The sequence below is a fragment of the Lycorma delicatula genome, chromosome 8 (assembly GCF_047948215.1).
Source record: "Lycorma delicatula isolate Av1 chromosome 8, ASM4794821v1, whole genome shotgun sequence".
Lineage (NCBI taxonomy): Eukaryota > Metazoa > Arthropoda > Insecta > Hemiptera > Fulgoridae > Lycorma > Lycorma delicatula.
The window spans coordinates 57,303,005-57,328,089 of record NC_134462.1 but is presented as its reverse complement, the minus strand read 5'-3'; the positions used below and the strand labels follow the sequence as shown (position 1 = coordinate 57,328,089).

The 25,085-nt window shown below is 30.2% G+C and overlaps 1 protein-coding gene across 2 annotated transcripts; it reads left to right on the top strand.

Moving 5' to 3' along the window:
• The first annotated feature begins 4,161 nt into the window (after positions 1-4,161).
• LOC142329043 (putative ribosome production factor 1) lies at positions 4,162-21,145 on the top strand. 2 transcript variants are annotated; one of them, XM_075373303.1, is made up of 7 exons: positions 4,162-4,363; positions 7,255-7,488; positions 11,145-11,298; positions 13,378-13,460; positions 17,129-17,310; positions 18,060-18,242; positions 20,931-21,145. In XM_075373303.1, exons 1-6 carry the CDS (start codon positions 4,250-4,252, stop codon positions 18,238-18,240), a joined length of 948 nt encoding a protein of 315 aa, XP_075229418.1. In that variant the 5' UTR covers positions 4,162-4,249; the 3' UTR covers positions 18,241-18,242; positions 20,931-21,145. The 2 variants fall into 2 exon arrangements, with proteins under 2 accessions (XP_075229418.1, XP_075229419.1); XM_075373304.1 differs by lacking the exon at positions 18,060-18,242 and having other exon boundaries at positions 4,164-4,363.
• The last annotated feature ends 3,940 nt before the right edge of the window (positions 21,146-25,085 follow it).

Sequence of the window (25,085 nt, the reverse complement as noted above, 5' to 3'; positions counted from 1 at the left end):
AAAAACTATTTTGTATGTTATCTAGTACTGCTGCAAGACATTTTATTTGTAGATTTTGACACAAGATTTAAATCCTTTGTTAATATTACTGAAAAAAGATTATCTTTTTATGACTACACAGGATCACTTCCAATCAGTCTATTATCCAAGTCTTTTTAATGGGACTGTTTGGGCCTTGCAGTCCTCCCAGTACTTTTTCATATATTCAGTCTTGGTGCTCCTTTCTAGTATTGAAAATGTTCATGTTGTGAGTGTGAAGCGAGTGATTTTATTCTTTATTTTGTTGTTTAATTTTATTTTATCTGAAGTGTCTTCTGGTGTAAGACCATTTTCCTTCAGATCCTGTTTCTCTGATTCATCTGCATCCTGTCTGTGTTTTTCGAGTCGAAATAGTACTGTATTAGGTGTTTCAGAATTTTAATCTTGCATCCTCACAATATGTCTGAAGAATCTTAATCTTTTCTTGGGCATGATATCTGTGATGGATTCTAACTCTGTACATGACTTTGTTGGGCATAATCCACCACTGACCATCTTTCTGGTACTTTTTTATGCAAGTTCTTCAAATTCTTATTTCGGTTTTCTGGATTTCATCTGTCTTTGATTGTTCAGGTGAAAGAGTGTTTCTGCTGCTAAGTGACTTATGGTTTTATAACTGTGTTGTAGTGTCTTATTTTTGCAATTATAAATAGGTATTTTTTATTAAGAGGCTAATTTTTGAGCTTTAGCTAGCTATTTCTAGAGCGCAGTTGAATAATAGCGGTGAGAGCCCATCTCCTTGACGCAGTCAGTCTTAATCTCAAATGGTTCTGAGAGCACACCTCCGAATTTTATCTTTGACTTAGTGTTTGTGAGGGTCAGTTTTATCTGTTTATTAATTTGGTATGAAGTCTGAGGTTTCTTAGAATTTTTAGTAGAGATTATCTGTGGATGCAGTCATAAGCTTTCTTGAAATCTACAATGGTTATCACCATGTCTCTGTTTCTTCTTCTCTGTTGTAATCTATTATTCTCTTGATATTCATGATTTGGGGACAACTACTTCAGGATCTGAAACTTCCCTGGTATTCTAGTTCTTCCTTGAGTTGTGAACCAATCCTGTTGAGGATGATTCTTGAAAGAATTTTGTGTGTTGTGTCTAGGAGTGAGATTCCCCTGTAATTGTTAGGGTCTGTTTGTCCCCCTTTTTGTGTAGCAGATGAATGCAGGCTGTCTGGTAGTTTTTTGTTCCAGATGTTGGTCAATTTTTGCTGATCTTCCTCCATGTTTCCAGATTTCTTCAAAAGTCTGATCTCCTGCTGTGCATGGTAATTATTCTAATTAAAAGCAATAAAATCTAAGATGCAAAAATTTTTTAAGCAGAAACTAATACTACTTGATTGTTCAACTTCTCATAACAATATAAAAAAAAAAAGTTAAAATACATCATGTCAAGGTTGTGGTGTAAAATCAATCTTTATTTTTTAAAGTCACATTGTGAAAGAAAAACTGGTCTTCTAAATTTTATGGTAAATAGTTAAAATTGTTTAATTGTAAATTAAAAAAAATGGTTTAGTTATTTATTAAACATAAATATGCTGAGATACATGTAGACATTAAGGCACGGTGGTTATTAAGGCATATGTCTGCTATTTATTAATGGTAATTACTTTCATAAAAGAATACACAGTAACATATGATTGATATTTTAACATATTAAAGTACGAGGAAGTAAGGTACACCGATAGATTTAAAGAATATGAGGGCTATCATTAAACAGAGAATTTAAACGAAAGGACTATTGTTGGTATGCAGATCATTTAAAGTTTTAGTGTACTTTAGCTGTGTACCAGTTATATTTCTTACAGCCTGTATTAATAGCAAATATAATTTGTTTTTATGTAATAAGAGATTCACTATGAATTCATGTTCTTCCATTAAGTTATATTTCTTTTATTAATTTATTATAAATTCCACTAAATATTTGTTACCGAAAATTTTATGATTCCAGAATATGTTAAATGCAAGTGATAATAAAATTTTTTCACAGTCTCTATGTCATTGAACTTTTGGAGAACTGTAGATAACATTTTTTTAAGGATTCATGGATTCATTATTAAAAAAGTTTAAAAAAGTATGATGCTTGCTTCAACAGTATTTATGTTTAATATATAAGCAATTTAATATTTAGAAACTCATTTTATTTATTAGGTCAAATCAATAAAAACTACATGAAGAACTGTAAAATTACTATTAACTGTTAAAACAAGCACAATATTTTACATAATTTTGGTGTAACAGTTATAATAAAATGCATTTACCAGGGATCTATTTTAAATTGTTGGTAGATTTACCATGAATTTAAAATAGATTTAGGAAAAAGAAATTAAAGATTTGTTCTTTGTTAAAATAAACTGGTGAAGGTATTTATAGCAGTTGTAATATTTCATTGCCAGGATAACATAAATATGCATCAAAAGAAAAAGAACAATAAAGTGAAGCCTTTTAATAGAAGCCCACTGGGCTGGTCTATTGATTAACTCAGTGGCACAAATCAGCTGATTTTGAACTTGAGAGTTCTAAGGTTCAAATTCTAGTAATAGTACAGGCAATTTGTCATCAAAATAGGCTGTATTTGAAAATCCTTACCTACCGACTGATCTTTTGTCAATGCGTTAGGGGTGATGAGGGAAGCTAACTCCAGATTTTTAACATCCTCCCTCATAGATTTTTGAAAAACTAAAAATTTTTGAAATGCGTTTTTCTCTGGAATGTATGGATTTTAGAGAAAAGTTTTACAAACCAAAAATGTAGAGGACATTCTCCTATACAATTAATGTCTTTGAAGTTATGCCGTATAATTTGAAATTGAAATACTAGGTGGCGCTGAAGTTGTAAAAAACGTGTTTTTTCACCGGAAAAAATTGTTTTTCGTCTGTATTGCATTTGGAAAATTTGTTAATCTCAAAAAAAAAACAGACAACTTATATTCAAACAATTTTCTTGTACGACTTAGCATTCCAGAGTTATAGCGGTACAATGGCAACGCAGCGGTCCTATTGTTACTGTAGCCGGGGAGATCGGCATTGTTCAACAACTAGACCGGTTTCGAACATGTGCCGAATTCACAGGTCAATAATCTTAATAGTAACATTTTCACAAGCTACAGCTCCAAAACGGTAAGTCGAACAAGAAAATTGTTTAATTAAAAGTTGTCTGTTTTTTGAGATTAACAACTTTTCCAAATGCAATACAGACGAAAAACAATTTTTTCCGGTGAAAAATCACGTTTTTTACAACTTTAGCGCCACCTAGTATTTCAATTTCAAATTATACGGCATAACTTCAAAGACATTAATTGTATAGGAGAATGTCCTCTACATTTTTGGTTTGTAAAACTTTGAGTTTTTCAAAAATCTATGAGAGGGAGGATGTTAAAAATCTGGAGTTAAGCTTCCCTCATCACCCCTAACATACGGAAAAAACATCAATCGATAGGTAAGGATTTTCAAATAAAAATACAAATTGACTGTACTATAAAGGCAACTTTTGCTTTTATATGGATTTGAATACTAGATTGTAGATACCAGTGTTTTTTTGGTGGTTGGGCTTCAATTAAGCACACATCTCAGGAACGATCGACGTGAGGGTGTGCAATACTATACTTCATTTAGTCATACAGATCATCCTCTGAAGTAAAACAATCTAATAGGAAGTGGTGGACATAAATACAAAATATAAACTGTAATATGCTAAATGTGCACTAACCATAAAACAACTCGATACCCTTAAACTTAATGAAATTTACTAACTCATCAAATTTGACAAAAACAATATGAAATGAATAAATATTAAATTTTTTAATGTTTCCTAATCTTTTAAAACAAGCTCTTTTTGTTGATTAACATAATCAGCAAAACTATTACATCGATAAGGAAAGAACCGCAAATTTTTTTATAAATTTTATTATTGATTTGCAATAGATAAGAAGTTTATAGAATTAATTTATTGACTTATTTTCAAATTAAAAATAGATTAAAATTTTATTTTTTAAAAGAAATACAAACTAAAAACTCGAAATAGTTTCTATTTTCACATTCACGGGTGAATATATCACTGGGTAATACATAATCGATATCAGTCGAACTGGAATGTGGTTGTCATGAACTAATCGATGCCAGCTGGAACTCGATTGTTCATTTGCTCACACGTGAGTGTTGGGGTTAAGTTTGCTGAAGTTATTTGTGCGTTGTTTATAGAACTTATGTGGAATGGGAAAAACACGATCTAAAGATGAGATTAAAAAGTTGCAATGCCCTAATCACATTAGAAATAAAACCATTCGGAAGAATGTTGTCAGTCAGGAAAGACGAGAAAAAAAGAAGGTATGTAACATTTCAAGAACAATTTTTTTTTAACACTCAAATCATTGTGTAGCGTAAGTCATATTCTACTTACGTTCGATTGGCAAAAGGAAAAAAAAATTGTTTTTATTGGTGGTATTTTACTGTACATTTGTGTTTGATAAATATCAAGTTAGGTTTATCACATTTTAAGTGCTTGTCTTTTTTCACATCATATCATGTATGATACTTTTACTGTATTCACTATTAGTCTCTACTGTGCTTATTATTCATTACTGTGTTGAGCATAAGAATTAACCTGCAGTAAAATATAGTCTATTCTAAATGATATATGTAGTTATAAAGTAATTTTTGAAACTATGATTTTTTTTGTTTTTGTTAACTTGCTAACACACTTGCAATAATTGTTCTTTAAGCAAGTAGTTCTTATATTGAAAGTGTGTGCTGTGTTTATTGAATAGTATGGTATTCAGCTCAGACAGTTTTGTCTTACGCTTTTCTTATTGAAAGTGTACGTTTTTAATATGTTTTTAAAAAACTTACAAAAATAATTAGTATGAGACTTTATTTTTCCAATGTAGTTTGTTTTGTTTCTTTCTTGGCCAAAACATATCTATGATGACGTGCTTGTTGTGCAATGTTTAAACCTTGAAATTGTTCTGACTCAATATCTCTTCCATTTTTCAGCCATCACTGATGACTCTTGGTAATTCTGCCTCTGCAAGAACTACCAGCAGTTGTCATGCAATAAGTCCATTTAAAAATTTAACTGAAACAAAGGGGTCAAGGCTTCTTAAATTTATACAGTCAGCTCCTAATTATCTACGATAATAACCGGGAAGAAGGTCATAATATCTAAAATCGCGGTTGATCCAAAAATAATTTTTAATAATGTTATTTGTATTAAAATGACCCAATACTGTACTGCAGTTCAGTATTTACATGCACTATTGTATTAAGGTGCAACAGTAAATAATAAAATAAATTACAGTACACTAAATTATTATGTACATGATAAAAGTAATAAACAGAAGTTTCTCCAAATATGTATTAATATATAACAGATCTTCACTATTAAAAATACTGTGTGTAAATAGAGTAGTGTATGTAATAGTCTAGTACTTATAGTAGTGTATGTACTAAAAATTTTTAAGAATTATGCTTAAAAACATAAGAAAAAAATACATAGATTTAAAAAAAACAAATAAATGTGCATTTTCTCTTTCAGGTTTTTTTTTTAAACAGTTGATTGTTCTTTTTTGCCTAAAAACACTTTCTTTTATTTGAAATTCATAGTTTGTGTAGCATAATAATAGGTACAATGAACTATCGTTCTATCATATCAGCAATGAACTAAAACTGAACTGATCAAATTGCACAACATTCTGCATTATTCAGATTAAATGTAGTTTTAAACAGAGGTACGATGAACACTTAACAGCCATTAATGACAATATACAGTTTCTAAGATGGGCTGTTTGCTAATTCATTATTGATGCAGAACGCATCAAAATTGACAGTCTGAATATTCTAAAAATATTTTGAAAAAATGCAATTTTAACATGCTTTGAAATACTAAGTTATTTATAAATGCAAAAGTCAGTGAACAGGTATAGTTCAAATCCAATAGAATGATTTTCAACACTCTAAATGTGTGTCTGCTTAAAAAAAAAATCACCTGATGCCAGAGTGAGAATAGCAGCACAAATCACAGAAGATGGTGATTACAGCAACTAAAGATCTTATGGGAGTTTTAAAAAGTATTATTTAAGAGTATAATTGTATTTAATAAATTTGGTTTGGCTTGTTGGTTTAAAAGTATGTGAGGTTTTTTCTGTATGAAAATGCCATGCCTGGGAGTTAAATTGAGGACTTTATGAAAGCCTGAGACTCTATCACTTCACCACAGATGTTAGACTATAAAAGGTTAGATTGCTGGATTTTGGTTCACCAGTTTATTCTTGATTAAAAGTATAAATATTGCAGCTTTCCTTCTAGAGAAGTAAAAACAATTTATACTATATCCAAGATCATCATGACTGTGTCTCATGATAGCAGTTTCAGAAAATTTTTTTTGTATGAAAATATACAAACTTATATAAGAATTTGGAATATTAATAATAATAATGGTACACATAAGCTAGCAGTGACAGTTAATAAAAAATTTAATTTGATTTTTTTCAATGAAAGTATATGGGCCACCTACCAAAAAATGGGGAAGAAACTTTTTATACTAAAGTTGTAGTTGAGATTGTGTACTAACAGATATGTGAAAATGATGTAAAAAAATTTATTTTTAAAAGAAAAAAATTCTTTTTATTACAAGTTTTGGTGGTTCCAGAAAAGGTATTTGTGGTCCAAGAGTAATTGGGTGGAAAGTAATTGGTTGGTAATCGAATATGGTTTTTTTTAGATTGCTAATCTACTAGTTAAATTCTAAGTTTGTATATGGCAACATGGACATTTTTTAATGTATGAAAATTTTCTGCCTGACGGATTCTAATCTAGGACCTTCTGAGTGAAAGTTTAATGTTCTATCACTCTGCTGTGGAAGTTGGTAGTTAACCTTATGGTCACAGGTTCTTGTGTTAGTTAACTTTATGGTCGCAGGTTCTTGTGTTAATTAACCTGTTAAAGAATTCTTTGAATATATTTTAATGAAACGATTACTTTTCTGATTTAAACAAGTGGTTAAATTAATGTTTAGTAACATTGTGTACCTTTGTCAGTAGTGCCAAGGTTTCAGTATCACATTTTCAATCAAACTTTATTTACTGACTTATATATTTTCATTGTTTTTATATTCTAAGTTGTAGATTTTGGAAATTCAGTGTGTAAATCATTTGCTTTATGCTAAACCAACAAGTTTAATGAATTAAATAAACCAACAAGTTTATTTTTTTAAATTGTAGCTAAAAAAAAATGAAAGAAAAAAGAGAAAAATGGCTGGCGAAGAACCTAAAATACCTAGAACAATTGAGAATACGAGAGAGAAAGATGATACAATACTTGATCCAGAGAATGAGGAAGATTTAGAGAGAATTGAAGAAATGAACCTTGATATTAACACAGATGAATATGCTAGTTATTTTCAAATGGACTATGAGCCTAAAGTGTTGATTACCTATTCTGATAATCCTCTGCAGGTAAGTGTCAAATTTTGTAACTGCCACATATTTTTTGATGTATTTAATTGTGTTAATATTTTATGCACATTGTAGTAATTTTTAGTCTTATTTAAAAAGTTACGCTTAGCTAAAATAAATTTTTATTAGTAACTGAATTCTATCCATAATTTGATTTTAGAACTGTTACGCAGCTATAAATTTATTCTGTTTTTCTTTTGTTGGTCCATTGTTGAATCATTCGGGTGTTTGACATGTTTCTCCATTGGTGTTTATTTTTGTACTAATCCTCAACTGTATTTTTTTTTTTTTGGTACTATTTATTTTGTGTTTTTAAAAAAATAAAGTAGGTCTGCTAACATGTAGTCTGTTATCTCATATTATTATGATTCATTAACGTTTACTGTAATCTGAGTATGTGTTTTGTTGGAATTTTTTGAGTAATTAATGAATATAATCTGCCATATAAGTCAAGTTTAAATTTTAGTGAAGATTATAACAGTTAGTCAAATCAAACCAATCTAGTAGCCACATTAACCGACTGGCTATATGACCTTACTCTAATTAAGTAAGGTGTTTGGAATTACAGCTCTATAGGTGGGCTTGTTTTTTTAGATTTACTTTAAAAAACCTCTCAAATAAAGAAAGTGTCTGAAAAAATGTTAAAAGCATTCAATACACACAAAATTTAATAATTCTTTTTTGCACTTTATGAAATTTTGACATCAGTTTCAAAGGCTTTATTCTTAAACAGTTGCTCGTTTTACTTAATTAGATAGTGTTGAGAATGATATATTCAGTTACAGATCTATTACCCTGATGAACGAGTTGCATAAAAAAAGAATTTTTATTCTTATCAGGTACTGAACCAAGAATCATAGTGTAGAACCAAGCTATGCTAAATACTTTTACCATTATGTTGATAACACTGGTCAACATGATTTTTGTCTTATGAGTACTTAATGCAGTTTTTTATCTTGTTTTCATATATGTATTTGGAATTTCTCCATCACCAACAGTTTTTTTATTTTAATTTTTTTAAATATTTTAAAACATTTTTTTGTCCATTGTCAAGTAAAAGCTCATAGAGCATTGTAAATACTATGGAACCAAATGAGCTAACTCAAATGGTAGCATTGCTATTGTTGTGGAGGTTCAGATGTGTTTAGACATGTACAAACATGATCTAGTGTATCACACATTCATCAGAACAGTGCCAGTTGTGAGATAGTAGTGAACCAGTAAACAAATCATTGTGAATGTTTTGTGTGTCTGAATTATTGTATATTACATATTTACAACTTAATATCTTTTAATTAGTCGTTAGTTACAAAATAGGTAAAGTTTGTTTAAATCATCCTAATAATTTTTATGTATGTGGCGAAGTGACGCTTCACCACATACATAAAAATTTGGGCTAAGTCCCAAAGTTGAAACCTTACTCCATTAGTAAAAAAGTGTTATGAACTTTATTATGAGTGTAAAGTCGAGGACCAAACATGGGCCTGAGCCCCACATATCTGTTGTTTATCATGTTCTACACTTCTCACTGTATGGAAAAATGGCATATGTCACTTGCCATTTACTATCCCTATAATTTGGAGGGAACCGAAAGATCACTCTTCTGACTGTTATTTCTGCTTAACACACATTAAAGGGATTACATCAAAATCAAAACATACAGTGGTGTACCCTAACTTGCAATCTGCAATGAGACCTGTTCCTCACTGTGAATTACCCATACCAAAGCCTCCAGAACATGTGACATTAGATGATGAGAGCTCAGAGTCTGATGGAAGTAAGGAAGAAAAATAAACAGATTCTGATGATACAACTTTTGAACAAAGCAGTTCATTTGAGTCTCATTTACTGACTCAAGAAATTCCTAATGATCCCATATGAGATTTTTAAGTTATATAAAAAAACAGTCTGAAATGCTTGCTTCCTGGCTAAAAGGATGGAATCTTCTTCAGAAGAATATAAAAATATGTACTTATCGTAATCGTCATTCTGGATTTAAATACTATTTTTCTGAAGAAAGTGGCTTAGTGTTTTGTAATGACATTTCTTCTCTTATGGAGACACTTTTTTATGAACAGAATGGTGCTTGTTCAGTGATTTCTCTAAACTTAGTTTAAAAGCTGTGCTTCTGCATAATTTTAATAAATTCCCATCGGCACCTATGGCTCACTCTGCTAGTATGAAGGAAACATATGAACATTTAAAATTTATATTGGAAAAGCTTCAATATGCAGGGTATGAAAGGAATACTTGTGGTGATTTGAAGATAATTGCACTTATTCTTGATTTGCAGCTTGGTTACACAAAGTACTGTTGTTTTTTGTGTGACTGGAATAGTAGGGACAGAAAAAAACATTTCATTAGAAAAGAATGGTCTAAATGCAAATCACTCATTCCTGAACAGAAAAATGTAAAACATGACCCATTGTGCAATCCTAAAATGTGCATCTATCTCCTTTACATATCAGATTAGGATTAATGAAGAATTTCGTCAAGGCTGTGGACAGTACTCCTGGTTTCATGTACTTAAAACAGGATTTTCCTAAAATTAGTGATGCAAAAATTAAAGAAGGAATATTTGTGGGTCCACAAATATGATCACTAATGCATGATGAAAAGTTTGAGGAGCTATTGAATCCACTGTAGAAAGCAGTTTGGCATGCTTTCAAAAATGTTACTCAGAGGTTTTTGGGAAATCGAAAGGTGGAGAATTACTGTGATATTGTCAACGATTTTATACATCTTATAAAAATTTGGGTTGTAGTATGTCCTTAAAAGTAAACTTCCTGCACTTGCACCTAATTTCTTCCTGAAAAGTCTTGGCGCAGTGAGCGATGAGCACGGGGAACACTTTCATCAGGAGATTGTGGCTATGGAAAAGAGGTATCAAGGCAAATGGAATCCTAATATGCTGGCCAATTACTGTTGGACCATCAAGAGGGACACTCCACAGGCAAATTATAGCAGAGAATCATCATATCTTACTTTCAAGACGAGTCAAATGTTGGAGTATTGTGTAGTTAAAAATGCAGACAGTATTACAATTTTTGAAATTATAAATGCCTTTTTCTCGGAAACCTTGCATGATGAGGAAAACTGATATCATATTTAAATTCAGTTGAAAAGATACTATCAGAATCACATATTTTTCTTCGTGAGACAAAAAAAATTCTTTTTTGTTCCCCAATGTAATTTTACGAAAAGTATTTCTGGTTAGTAAATTTAATAAGAAAAATGCTGGAAAACTGGATTCTTAGTTTTTAAAACTGAACCGTTTTTATACATTTTTAAAGAATTAATGTATTTTAATTGAAATTAAAAATAATCTGCTTTTGATTGTATTTTAATTATTTGAATGCAGTTCAATTTTGTTTACTGAAAGAAAATACATAAACAAAACAAACTGTATTTTATTTATACTGTTGTTTTATGCTGAAGATTATGGTATAAGTTAACTGAAATACAAATAATAGTTTTATATTATTTATAAATATCAGTATTTAAAAAAATAGCTAAATCATATCTAAATTAAATAAATTTTAGCATTAAATTTATTTTCTTTGAGTAATCTGAATTTAATTTTGATTAAATAGGTGAATTTGTAGTGGGAGATGTTTATTTTAATGTTTTATGTTATTCATTTATGTTTATTCCAGAAAACACGCACATTCGGAGTAGAACTAAGTCGAGTAATACCAAATTCAGTTTCATTGTACAGAAGTAGAGCAAGTATTAAGAAGATTGTTGAAAGTGCTAAACAGAGGGGTTTCACTGATGTAATTGTTATCAATGAAGATAGAAAGCAGCCAAGTATCCTTTCAATATAAATTTTTTAAAGTATTTTAATTGAGTTAATGATATCTCCATTAAATAATTTACTGAAGCAATCACATTAAAATTCTGTTTTATAATTTACCATTAGTTCATGTATAATGATTTTTTTTATGTCCCAGAAAACACGTATCATTAATCAAATATGTTATTAAATAAAACATTGTTGTAAGAATAGGTAATTTCATTAGATCAAAATAAAGTATTATTGCAGGCATATTAATTATTACTTTGTATTACATAAATAAGTTCAATTTTGATCAGATATAATAGATAAAATAGATTGGGCCAGGAGTGAGTAGGCCTGCTACTCCATGGATTAAAAAATGGAATTTCCCCAGAATTTCCCTTTTTTGAGGTGGGGGAATCCCATTTATGGGCACCAAAGCAGTGTCGGACTTACTAACAGGTTCTGCAAGCTTTTGCAGAAAATGCGTATGTATTCCTGTGCCCAGACACACATTTGGTCTCAAGCAAACATCATCCATACCAGACCGCTACATGCACACTGCAATTCTGGCTTTCTGAGGATAGGCTTCACCCTCAACAGACTACTACTTAGAAGGAAATGTAAATGAAAGTAATGTTCCGTTTGTTCTACTTGCATTGTAAATAAATATGCAAGATAAGAATTACGTAAAAAATTATTTTACTATCCAGTTAAAATTTTGAGATATGGGATCCATTGTGACTGTATATCACCAACTGTTTAACTGGTAGTGACCAGATCTAAATAGCATCAGTGTCCCATATACAGAGATCATTCTGAAAATTTCATCCAAAATAGTCCATTCAGTCTGGAGTTACCAAGCAAAAAACAGGCAATTCATATGAAATTTTTTACATATGCATGTGTCTTTCCAGAATATTTCATTATGAAATTATGTTTTTTAGTTAGAGGAAATCATGAACATCAAGATATGCAAAATTTAATCTAATCAGCATATTTTTTCTTATGTAGTGAAATGTATGCTGTATTGTTAAACTATCTAGCTGGAAATGTAATAAAAAAATAGAACTGGGTGAAGCCTACATATTATCTAAAGCATAATATATAAAATAATATTAAAGTAAATATAAGAATATATTAAATATCTAAAATAACTACAAATTAAATCACAATTTAGAAGATGTTAATGATTATTCTTTGAGCACATGTGCCATAAGTAGTTAAAACAATATTAGTAGTTATTTTTATCATTAGTTAAAGAACTTTTAACATTAGATTTTTGAATTGAACACTTACTGTAATTAAAAAAAAAAAAACAATGCTTTTGAAATAATGGAGCTTTTTATTCGAATGCATGTAATAAAAAAAAAGTTTTATTTATTGTTGTAAGAGCAACATGTTACTATGATTTATTATTACCTTTAACCCTCTGCTCTGATTTAATAGTTTGTGCTCATTTTAACTATAACACTTGCACTTTTTTTTTCTTATGTACATGACATCAGGCCCTTTCTGTGTTTTAAAAATGCAGGTAATTTAAACTGCTGTATATAAAGAAAAAAGTGATTGAAGTTCACCTGAAATAATCAATCGATTGTATGAAAGATTGTACTAAAAAGCTAATATTTCCAAACTAGAATATAACATGGAGGTTGTAAATGAGGAACAGGAAATAAATTACTGTACTTATTAATACAAGCTGCTTCACACGTATTAAACATGAGATGTAATTATATAATATGTTATCTATAGAAATTGATGTGAATAATATGATGTCAAAGATTTGAGTTGAAACTTTGGTATGGTAATAAGAATTGAAAGGATGCATGGGGAAAGCAATGAAACTGGATGAAATGACATAGTATTATTGTACTTCCACCATTATTGAGATTATATTATGTTATTGAGATTATATGACATTATTGACATTATTGAGATTATATTAGTTAATAATTCTCCAAAATTGAGTTTTATGGTTTCAATTTATTTATTTGATCTTAACACTGGATGAAATATTTTCTAAAGTGTGGTGATCATTTTTTTTTATTGTAAATATTTAATTTTGTTTAAAATGATGATTATATTACTTCTTAATTTTACAATCTTAGGTGGTTTGCTATTGATTCATTTACCAGATGGACCAACAGCATATTTTCGTGTTAGTAATGTAAAAACTACTAATGAACTGAAGGTAAAAAGATTTTGTACAATTTTAGTATTTTGTAATTTACTTACACCTTATGAAATTAGAAAATTTTTTACATACAATTTATATTATTACTTAAAACAATATATAACAAATTTTTATAACTTGTAAATATTTTTTTATTTACTTATTAAAATAGCTTTCTTTTTAAATATCTTTATGCAAGTTGTTTTAAGTAAAATAATTGAATTATTATACCTCAGAATAGTCATTTACCTAAAACGGAAGTATTCGTTATTTTATTGAAGATTTGTGTTAATGAAAGTATATTCATCTTATATCACATAGTTTAGAATGAACAAAGAAGTGTTTGTATTATGATTTTTTTAATTAATTGTTTAAAATTTGCATTTTAAATTGTTAAACATACTGAAGATATTCTTGTAGATTGTCTTTTTCTGTGAATCCCTCGAGGAAAAAAGGAATTTGGGGGTCAGGTAATTAGGTGAGAGCAAGGAGGCAAAAATTTCTCAAGATGATTTGCTTATTTCAAACTTCTTTCAGTAATATATTTGTCTCATATGAAGTACAGTGTGTTGCTTTATTTTGGCAGCAGCAGTAACATTCATGTTTTTCCAGCAGCATAACAATTCCCGACAGGGAGTCTTACTTTTTAAGACATTGGGGTTGGGGCGTTCCCACGGCCCTAGCCTCTGCAGCTTCTCTTCCTACTACACGCCGAGTTGCAGGCACTTTATACTATACATATAAACTACTCCAAGAACACTATATAAATTACAACATATACCCTTACACAATTACATAACAACATCCTATACTATTTCTTCTCATATTTACACTCTGTGCTGTTGCACCATCTTAGAAATGTAACCATAAACCAAGATGGAAACTATCATGCTGATGGGTGAATGGCACTATGCAATGAGTCTCATTACCCAAATTTGAATTTTTGAATTTCATTAACCCAAAATACTGACATATCCTTATTTATAGTGACTTATGTAGTGCACTCCAAGCTTTAGAAGATTTCTACTCTGGACATCCTATTGTCATCAAAATCCATAAAGCAATTTCTGAGTTGAATCATTGCAACACACAAATGAGTTTCTGCTGAATCCCTAGTCATGTGGGAATTACAAGTAATGAATATGCAGCTTCCGCTGCTAAAGATGCATCTAGTCAACCTCCCTTTACCTCTTGTGTTGCTACTGCTGACCTTATTGTATAAAACACTCTTTTCAAGCAAAGTGATGAGGTGATTAGACAGCTACAGTAGATAAAAAACTCTGAAACATTAAAGATTCTATGTTGCCATGGGACTCCTCATGCAGAAAAATTTTTTGTGAGGAGGTGCTTCTCTGTCAGTTGCAGTTAGGAGATACCAGAGTCACAAAGGTATCTCTTGTCAGCAGAAGATGCACCACTATGCATGCAATGCTACTCCTGCTTGACTGTGTGGCACATCCTTGTGGATTGCATACGTTATGCGCCCTTGTGCCGTAAATTTAAATTGTCCAGGAACATTTGTCAAATCCTGGCAATGATCAGGAAGTTTTAGATTGGGTGTTGCCATTTTTATGAAGTATTTCTTTTTTGCATAAAATTTAATATTGTTTTTGTATGTAAAACTTTCATTTATGTTTATTTGTATATATATATATATATATATATATATATATATATATATATATATATATTTTGTTTTTGTGTTGAACATTTTTTCAGTGTAGTTTTTCCTTATAATTATTATATTTTCCATGTTAGTTTTTTTATCTTTCTGTTATCTGAGAAGGGGCCCTTTACATTCCTCTCGAACTTTGTTAAATTCTATTTGTTTTTTTAAAATTTTTATTTTTATTTTTGCATCTTATTTTTAAGACTTCGACTGTGATATTAATTTTAAGTAAGTATTTTGTGATATTTTATCTGTGATATTAATTGTAAGTTTTAGTTTTTCTTAATATTTTAGTTTTTTAACCTAGTTTTTGTTTTTATTTTAGTGTTTTAATCTTTTTGTTATTCAAGATGGGGTCCTTTACACCCCTCTCGGACTTTGTTAAATTTTATTTATGTTTAGTAAAACTTTATATTTTTTATTTTTATGTTTTTTAATTTTATTTTTACAACTGTGATATAAATTTTAAGTAATATTTTAGCTGTGATATTAGTTGTAATTTTTTTGTTCTTTTTAGTTTTTAGCCAAGTTTTAGTTTGTTATTTTCTTGTTTTAATATTTTAATCTGGGCAATGATAATGTGAAAACATTTTTCACCCTCTAAAGAGAAAAAAAAACAGCATAACAAACTGTTGCAGAAGTACAAAGCAGAAGACACGTTTGTGTCCAATGATTCTTTCCTTTCCTTTTTCCTGTTTAGCCTCCGGTAACTGCAGTTTAGATAATTCTTCAGAGGATGAATGAGGATGATATGTATGAGTGTAAATGAAGTGTCTTGTACATTCTCAGTTCGACCATTCCTGAGATCTGTGGTTAATTGAAACCCGACCACCAAAGAACACCGGTATCCACGATCTAGTATTCAAATCCGTGTAAAAATAACTGGCTTTACTAGGACTTGAACGCTGTAACTCTCGACTTCCAAATTAGTTGATTTGGGAAGACGCGTTAACCACTAGACCAACCCGGTGGGTTGTGTCCAATGATTCTGCCTCATGAAATTATACATCCTATTTTTATAAACTCATATAGTTTTTGGAAGTGTGTATTTACATCAAGAGGTGCATAAGTACTAATGTAGATTATCAGTAAAGAAAACTAACATTCAAAATGGAAACATGATTGAATTTTTGAAACTCTTGATAGTAGCAAGCAGGTTTTTTGATGTCTAAAGACATAATTTTTTCCAGATTTTGACTGTTTTTTTATTTGAATCTTCAATTTGCAATCTTCTGCAAATTAAGATAGCTATACAAGTGATTTAAAAGAAAATAGATTTAATTTTTGATGTCTACTGAATTTTCTGTAACATCTTTCAAAAATGCTGCTGTTATTGTTCAAGGTCTTCTGCTTTTTATCTGCCGTAACTTATAATTTTACCCTTTACTTTTATTGAATTAAGTTTCAGGAAACAAATCAAAATTTAAAAAAAAATCAACAAATCTTTTCTACAAATTGATTGTAACACATGTTTCTTCAAGCTCAGCTTTTTATACTCACAAAAAATCATTACTGATAATCAATAATGATTGTTCTTCATTTAAACCTAGCTGATGATGTATGTTGAGTGTTTGTTCATCAGGGTTGTGAAATTTCATAGATTATCATTTTGTAGTTCTGTTTTCCATTTAAAATTATTAACTTAGAGTTCCAGAAGCTTTTGATGCACATGATTAATAATAATCATTTTTTAAGCTTTTGATTAGATGTTAATAATAATGTTGATTTGAATTGAATCATTTATCTGAAAAGTTATATGAATTATTAATCATAATATTATAAATTGTAGTATGAAAGTAATTGTTTTTAATTTTACATATTTTAATTGGAATTTTGTAAAAAAAAAAAAATACTTTTTACCTTTTTTATACTAGTTACAAATTTTGAAATGGCTGACTGTTTTAATGTAATCAAACAGTATTAGTTAAAAAAATTGATGTAATTCTACCTTTATTTTTTGTTAAGTAACAAATATTTAATATTTTCATTAGTGTGAATTTTTTATTTTGTTTAACAGAAAAGTTGGAAAAACATTACAAAACATCGGCCGGAATTAATTTTAAACAATTTTTCAACAAGACTTGGTCTGACTGTTGCAAGGATGTTAAATGGTATATTTCATTATAATCCTGAATTTAAAGGACGTCGGGTCGTTACTTTTCATAATCAACGTGATTACATATTTTTTAGACACCATAGGTAATTTTTCTTTTAGATCTATTTTGTAGCAGATGTTTGTCAGTTTAAATATTTTGAAGTCATTTCAGTACTCTGTAATAATTAATGGTCAACACAAAATTTGTATCTAACATGTTAAACAAATTTTGCTGACTATAATTTGGGTGCTGATTGTAAATATGCTATTGACATTTTATTACCACTTAAAGTTTTTATGTAAATCATAATTTTATAAAAAAAATTTATTTCTTTAAGACAAATCCAGATGTAGTAATTTACACAAATGGATCGAATCAGAATAATATTGTAGGATGCGCATTTGTAGTTAAATACAGAACCTATATATTTGGTCTACCTGGTGTTAGAAGGGTCTTTACTGCTCATTCTTCCACCAGTTCACAAAACTTGGACTCATGAAAAATTTTGTAAAGGCACTAGACAAATATGGACCAGGATTTAATCATTTAAAAATAAGTTTTCCTAAACTGAATGATGGTAAGCTGAAAGATGGTATATTTTTATCAGTCAGCAAATAAAGAAACTACTTAAGGACCGAATTTTTTATCTTTTTTGGCGATAAACTTAGCGAATGTAAACTAGCTGCATGAAAGTCCTTCAAAGAGGTTTTGGTGATTTTTTAGGCAACAGAAAGATGAATACTATGTTTTTTTGGTTAATAAGCTGTTAGAAACTATAAATGTTTAGGATGTAGGATGTCATTAAAAATTCATTTCTACACTCCCATTTAGACTTCTTTCCTGAAAATTTAGGCTCTCAGCGATGAGCAAGGGAACGTTTCCATTAGGATATTCTGATCATGGAGCATTGGTACCATGGATGACTGGTATGAAGGATGACTATTTGATTTTATTCAGAGAAAGTGATCAAATATTGTTAAAGCAAAAAAGTTTATCAACCTACTTTAAAAATAGCAAATATATATATATTTAAAGGTAAGACAAATTCAAATGATTTAGATGTTTAGAAACTGTTATTTTAAATTATATTTATGTATTTCAATTTATCTGTGTCTGAATAAATAAAAATTTAGTTAATTTAAACAAATTTTAAATGAACACACATAAATAATAAATTATTGGTTTCACAGATTATTGATTTCATACATTATTGATTTCACAGTGATTATGCATTTATTGATAAATAAATCATATGTGTAAATTGTATCTATCTAAAAAACATGATGTATTGTACAAATTCAGAAGTTATTACACAAGTTCTGAATTCAGCACCTCAAAATTAGTGAAAATTTTACCATGTGCGATTCTAGATAGACAAAAAAGTTTATTTTTTTGTTGACTAGGGAATCAATTATTCATTATTATTAAGTAATAATTATTTTAATATTCAGTAATAGCCCAGTTAAGTTAGACAAATTGAGTTAAATAAATCCCAGAGCTTTGAAAATTGTCACAGTTGTTCTTTGGTACCTAAGTTTTAAGAAAATAAAAAGTCCTGGTGGGTGATGGATGACGAGATTGAATGGCGCCTTTAAAGGTGTGACGTGCTTTTAGTTTTTCGCTTTTATCTTAAAAATTATCACTCATAGAAAAAAATTGAATACATACAAATTGAAGCTGACAAAATTTCCTACAAAAATGGTTCTTTGCATTTTTTACATGTTATATATGTTAAATGCTTTATACTTATGAATGAACTTCAGTCTACCATAAAAAACAAAAAATTCAAATAGCAGGCCCAGAAAATAATAAGTAGGAGTTTATGAAAAAAGAAGGTGATTGATTTCTGAAGTCTGAGAAGAAAGATAAACTCCAGATTCAGATTAAAAAAATGTGAAGAAAGAACAGCAGCTGTGTGTGGAGTTTTCCAATCCCAATTCCAAAGAGTGAGAAAGGAGAAAAAGCAGTTACTAGAAAAATTAGCCGAAAATCAGCAAACTTCTTTCTCTGCTCTAAGAAAATACAACCCCATGAAAAGCCTGCAATGAAGCTAGATGACCTTTCGAGATATTTCAGATAGAAGTTAAAGGATATGTAACAAATCATAACGTAAGTTTTAATATCAAAGTTGTTCAAACAATATGTAAAAATAAAGTGGTCAACATGAAGAAAAAATTTGGGAGGTGTATTGTGATAAAGTTAAGGAAGCAGAAGCTGAGTGTGAGGTCTGTTCAAAAAGTAACTGAACGTTTTTAATCATGCACCAACAGAGGTATTTAGTCGTGTGTGGTTGGCAGCATTTTGTTCCGCATAACCCCCTTTATAACCACACATTCTTGGATTGCTGATAATTCATTTAGTTTTCTTGTCACTGTTATTTGAGTGCAACATATTTGTGTTAGTAGTGATTTTTGTAATATATGTTTTTCAGGAGCAACAATGCAACGTAAAATTTTGTGTGAAACTAGGGAAAACTTTCACAGAAACTTTTCAGGTTTTGAAACAAGCTTATGGAGATGATGCTCTGGGTTGTACGCAATGCTGTGAATGGTTTTCACGATTTAAAAGTGGTTGTCAGTCAATTGAAGATGACCTCGACCAAGAAGGCCTTCGACTTCAACTGATGACACATTTAGAAAATCAATGATCTGGTGTGTGCAAATCGCCGATTTACTCCCAGAGAACTTACAGAAAGGGTTAGCATCACGATTGGATTATGTCATGACATTTTGATTGAAAGATTGAACATGCATCGAGTTACAGCAAAGTTTGTTCCTTGTTTGATGAAAACAGCAGAAAGAACATCGAGTTGACGTTTATTGGCAACTTCTTGAACAAGCTAATGATGATGAAACATTGATGCAAAGGAAAGGATCATAACGGGAGATGAAAGCTTGGTTTATGGCTATGACATCGAGACAAAAGTTCAGTCATCAAAAAATCACTACTAACAGTTAAACATGTACTCAAGTATAGTAACACAAAAACTAAACAAGATATCAACAATCCAAGAACATGTGATTACAGAGGAGGTTATGCGAAACACAATACTGGCAACCGCATGCCACTAAATATATCGGTTGGCGTATAATAAAAAAAGTTCAGTTATTTTTTGAACAGACTGTGTATATGTGACAAGAACACATTATTGACGATACTATATGATCATTTATTATTTCTTTACAAGAAGATAGTGAAAGTGACAGTGATGATTATGATGATGATTCTGATGACACAGAATCATCATCACCTTGGAAATTATAATATTTCTTGCAAAGTGGATTGCATTTAGAAGAGTACAAGAATCAGAGTAAATAATAATATCATTCTAACAGAAAAATGTTTGGAATACATAAGAAAAAAGGACTCCAGATAAGTTGATTGCCATGATAAAACCATGGGGTGACGGGGTTGCCACATCTCTTTTTTTATTAATCCGATTAATCTATGGGAGCCAAATTTGAGATCTGTTCACTGGAGTGATATAATTACTGTGTAACGTGTGAGATTAGGAAAGAAATACACTATAAAACAGTTTACGAACCTTTTCATCTGGGTTCAGTAGTTCTTTACACTACTGAAGATAAACAACTATCTGTGCATTCTCAAAGTACTATAGATTTGACTTTATTAAATTGTTATTTATAAGATTGTTTTAATATTTTACTGAAATTCAGTTAAAATAAGGATGTAAAATGTTTTTATCCAACATTTCTTCTTCAGGTATGAATTTTCATCTAATGCCAAACCTAAGTTGAAAGAATTAGGTCCTCGATTCACTTTGAGACTTCAGTCTTTACAACGTGGTACTTTTGATAGCAAGTACGGTGAATATGAATGGATCCAGACCAACAGAAGACATGAAATTGAAACTAGTAGGAGGAGATTTTTCTTGTAACATCCTTTTGTTTAAAATAAAGTAATATGTTTTTATAAAAGTATTTATTTCTTTATCCTTAAATTATAAGTGGTTGGTATTTTTATATGAATGTTAAGTATTTTCAGTAAATTTTGAGCTAAAAATTATTTTATCATTACTTCATCTCTGAAGTCTTAATGTTGACATTTAATCTATATTTTTAAATATAAAAAAAATTGATTAACATTAACAGTATCAACGTTAATATTGTAGCATATTCAGCATTTTATATATATAAGGCTGAAGAAGTCTTCTTGTGACCTTCTACAACACCTCTACTCGAAAGGGAAGGACCTTCCATGTAGTGTTTGAATGTCTTGTTTTTTATATTCTTTATCAGCTTTTTTAACTTACAAGGACATCCAATTCATAGCTTTCCTACTTTTAGGCTTAGTAGATATAATATGTATGTTTGAGCTCAAACCTAAGTTAACAAAATTGCATCAAACCTAATGAACTACTAACATTTTACAGGTAAAACTGTGGTCTTTCCAAGCATCATTTTCTCATTCACGAATCTTTCATGTATCTAAATATGATGGGGATTCTCCGACCTTTTACAATGGCCTGATTCTTGGAACTCCTCGCACTCTTTCGCAAGCATCATTTTCAGGTTTGGTGTCCATTGCAGTTGTCGATGATGTCAGCTGTTAATTTATCTAATCAGGTGGTGAAGATCTTCACCCCCAAAATATTTCATATAAAGCAACAAAATACAGTTAAGTTATCGATCAAAGAGTTTGTTTTGCAGGTACTCCATCATACGCAATATAAACTGATAAATCTAAAAATTAAATGAATTAGTTGTTTTCATATGTAATTAATATGAATAAAAATTAGTTGTTTTTTATATAACAATGTATCGTTTCATTATCTTACATTTCCAAGGTTAACATATTTTTAAACTTCTTTGATTTTTAATAGCAATTCATCATTCACAGATTACATCATTTTCTATTTTTATTTCCTACTCTTATATAAATAGTGATGCGTATAAGCTACTTTTTTCGTAGTTGTTGATTTAAATTTTCGTTATACTGTTGATTTAAAAGGTAGATATGACTATTCCAGTAGAAATAAGAAATATTAAAAAATTACAATCCGCCAACAATGTTTCTATAAATATATATACAATGATAGATGATGAAGTTAGACCTTTAAAAGTTTGCGTAATTGAAAAACCAAACCATTTTGATTTATTATATTTAAAAAGAAATGATAATTCATTCTATTGGTATATAAAATATTTTTCACGAGTAGTTAGGTGTCTATAGATGAAACACATACCCAAAATAGATGTGTGCAAGCTTTACATTCTGTAATAAAGATAAAATTAGCGAAGATAGAATGAAAGCTCATTTAAAACGTTGTATTTATAATGAAATGGCACATATAAAAATGCCAAAACCGGGTAAAAATATATTAAAATTTAAAATGTACGAAAATCAATTTCCAATGCCTGTTGTAATATACGTTGATTTAGAATGCATATTGAATCTAACATATACTAAATCTTATAGTTATTCACCGCACGTACACGAACCGATGAGTTATTGTCTAAATTTCATTTGTCATGAATCTGGTTTTTATGAAATAAAACAGCAGGTTTTGACACAATAGTTAACTATGCTATGCAATAGCATACTTAATAGAGGTGAAAAAGCTGCTGAACATTTTACAGAAACTATCCGATTTCACAAATCAAGTTTAAAAAAAAATGAAACCTATTAAAATGGCAACTCAACACAACACTGAGCAATTTGAAATATGTTGTACACAGTTTGGTGAAGAATGAGAAAAGTCAGAGATTGCCGTTTTACTGGTCGTTATCGAGCCGCATTACGTAATAGCTGCAATTTACGCAGCCAAATACAAAATACCATACCAATAATTATTCACAATTTGACCGGCTTCGATTCTCATTTCTTTATAAGATAACTGTATTATGACGGGGGAGATACAAACATTATACCTAAAATTACCGAAAAATATACAATGTTTACGAAATGGATATCAAAAATTTGTAGACACTTTTCAGTTTATGGCTTCGAGGTTGGAAAAATTAGCGTTCAATTTACCAAAAGAATTATTCGATCACGTCAAACAACATTTCAGCACAGACGATTTAGTGTCGGTCACAAAAAAGGGCGTGTATTCTTATGAATATACTGATTCGTAGTCAAAATTGAACGAAACGCAGTTGCCGGCAAAGAAAAATTTTAGAGTTCCTTAACCGATTCGCATATTACCGACGATGAAGATAACCACGCGAAAGTACTCTGGGAACACTAAATATAAAACGTCAGGCAAATACAACGACGTATATTTAAAATGTGACGTGCTGTTGTTGGCCGTTGTTTTCGAGAATTTCAGATTGTTATGCCTACGAGAATATCATCTTGATGCGGCGCATAATACATCGGCGCTGGGTTTACTTTTTGATTCCATGCAGTATAAAACTAACATCGAATTGAAACTGTTCACATTGTATATGTTCATTGAATCCGGCATCAGAGGCGGTATTTCAACGTGTATCAAAAATCACACCCTACCAAACAACAAATACCTTGAAAACTATAACCCCGACGCCCCCAGTAAATATATAACTTATGTCGATGCCAACAACTTGTACGGATTCAGTATGAGTCCGTTTTACTGTATAAAAACTTTAAGTGGATCAATAAAAAGCATCTTGTAGAATTTTTGGTTCCTATAATGAATCACGCTGACAATTCAGATACAGGCTGTATATTCGAAGCCGATATAACGTATTCGACAAGCTTGCACGATTATCATAACAATTTGCCATTTTTACGGGTGTCAGAAGTGCCACCCGATTCAAAGTGTAGAAAATTATTGACCACATTAGATGATAAAACAAACTACGTCTGCCACTATGTAGTTTTAAAACAAGCTACAGCAAACATATTGATTGTAAAACAAGTGCTCAACATATTGTCGTTTAAACGGAAAGTTTAAACGGAAAGTTTAAACGGAAACGGTTAAAGAGTTATATAGATTTGAATAGTGAAAACCGAAAAAAAAACCACAAACGATTTCGGAAAAGACTTTCAAACTTATGAACAATTCAGTATTCGGTAAAAGTATGGAAAACGTAAGAAACTACAAGAATTTTAAACTGTTGGTCGATGAATTCAAACTGAGGAATCTGCTCACAAAATCTACTTTCATAGATAGAATAATATTAAAGTCTTTAGTCGGCATACAAATGGCCAAAGATACGGTGCATTTAAATAAGCCGATTTACGTAGGATTGGATCACAGTAAAACTGTAATGTACGATTTTCATTACAATGTGATGAAGCCTAAATACGGAGATGAAATCAATTTATGTTACATGGATACGGACAGCTTCATCTACGACATTGAAACTGACGATTTTTACGCCGACATAAGAAGCGATGATCTGTTTCAACTTTTCGAATCATCAGATTTTCCGAAAGATCACCCAAATCATTGTACAAAAAATAAAAACGTATTGAGCAAATTTAAAGACGAAGTAAACGACAATCGGATTGAGATCGAAAATGTACACCTTTAAAACGACAAACTATAAAACAACGGAAAAAGCAAAGGGCGTAAAAAAAAAATATATAGTACAAAAATGTAATATATTCGATGTTTATAAACTCTGCCTCATCGAATCGGATTTGGAAGTTTACAAGACGACATTGTTTAGATCGAATAAACATACGATAAACAAATCGTTACAAATAAATTGGCACTGTTGAAAATTATGACGACAAAAGGGTGGCTACAGATAACGTCAATACGCTAGCCTGGGGACATTACAATATTCCGTTGGAACAGAGGCGTTTATATGAAAATTAGTTTCGCGTCGTTGCTAACCGATTAGTAGATTTCACCATGATGTATGATGTGTAGCACGCGAACATGTCAGTAGCGTTGTCCGCTGAGAAGTGACGGCTTATTTATTT

Excerpts from the sequence above, each read along its gene's own strand:
- LOC142329043 (XM_075373303.1), top strand. The coding sequence starts at position 4,250 with ATGGGAAAAACACGATCTAAAGATGAGATTAAAAAGTTGCAATGCCCT. Across the intron at positions 7,489-11,144 it reads ATTCTGATAATCCTCTGCAG|AAAACACGCACATTCGGAGT; the intron begins GTAAGTGTCAAA and ends TGTTTATTCCAG. Across the intron at positions 17,311-18,059 it reads ATATTTTTTAGACACCATAG|GCTCTCAGCGATGAGCAAGG; the intron begins GTAATTTTTCTT and ends CTGAAAATTTAG.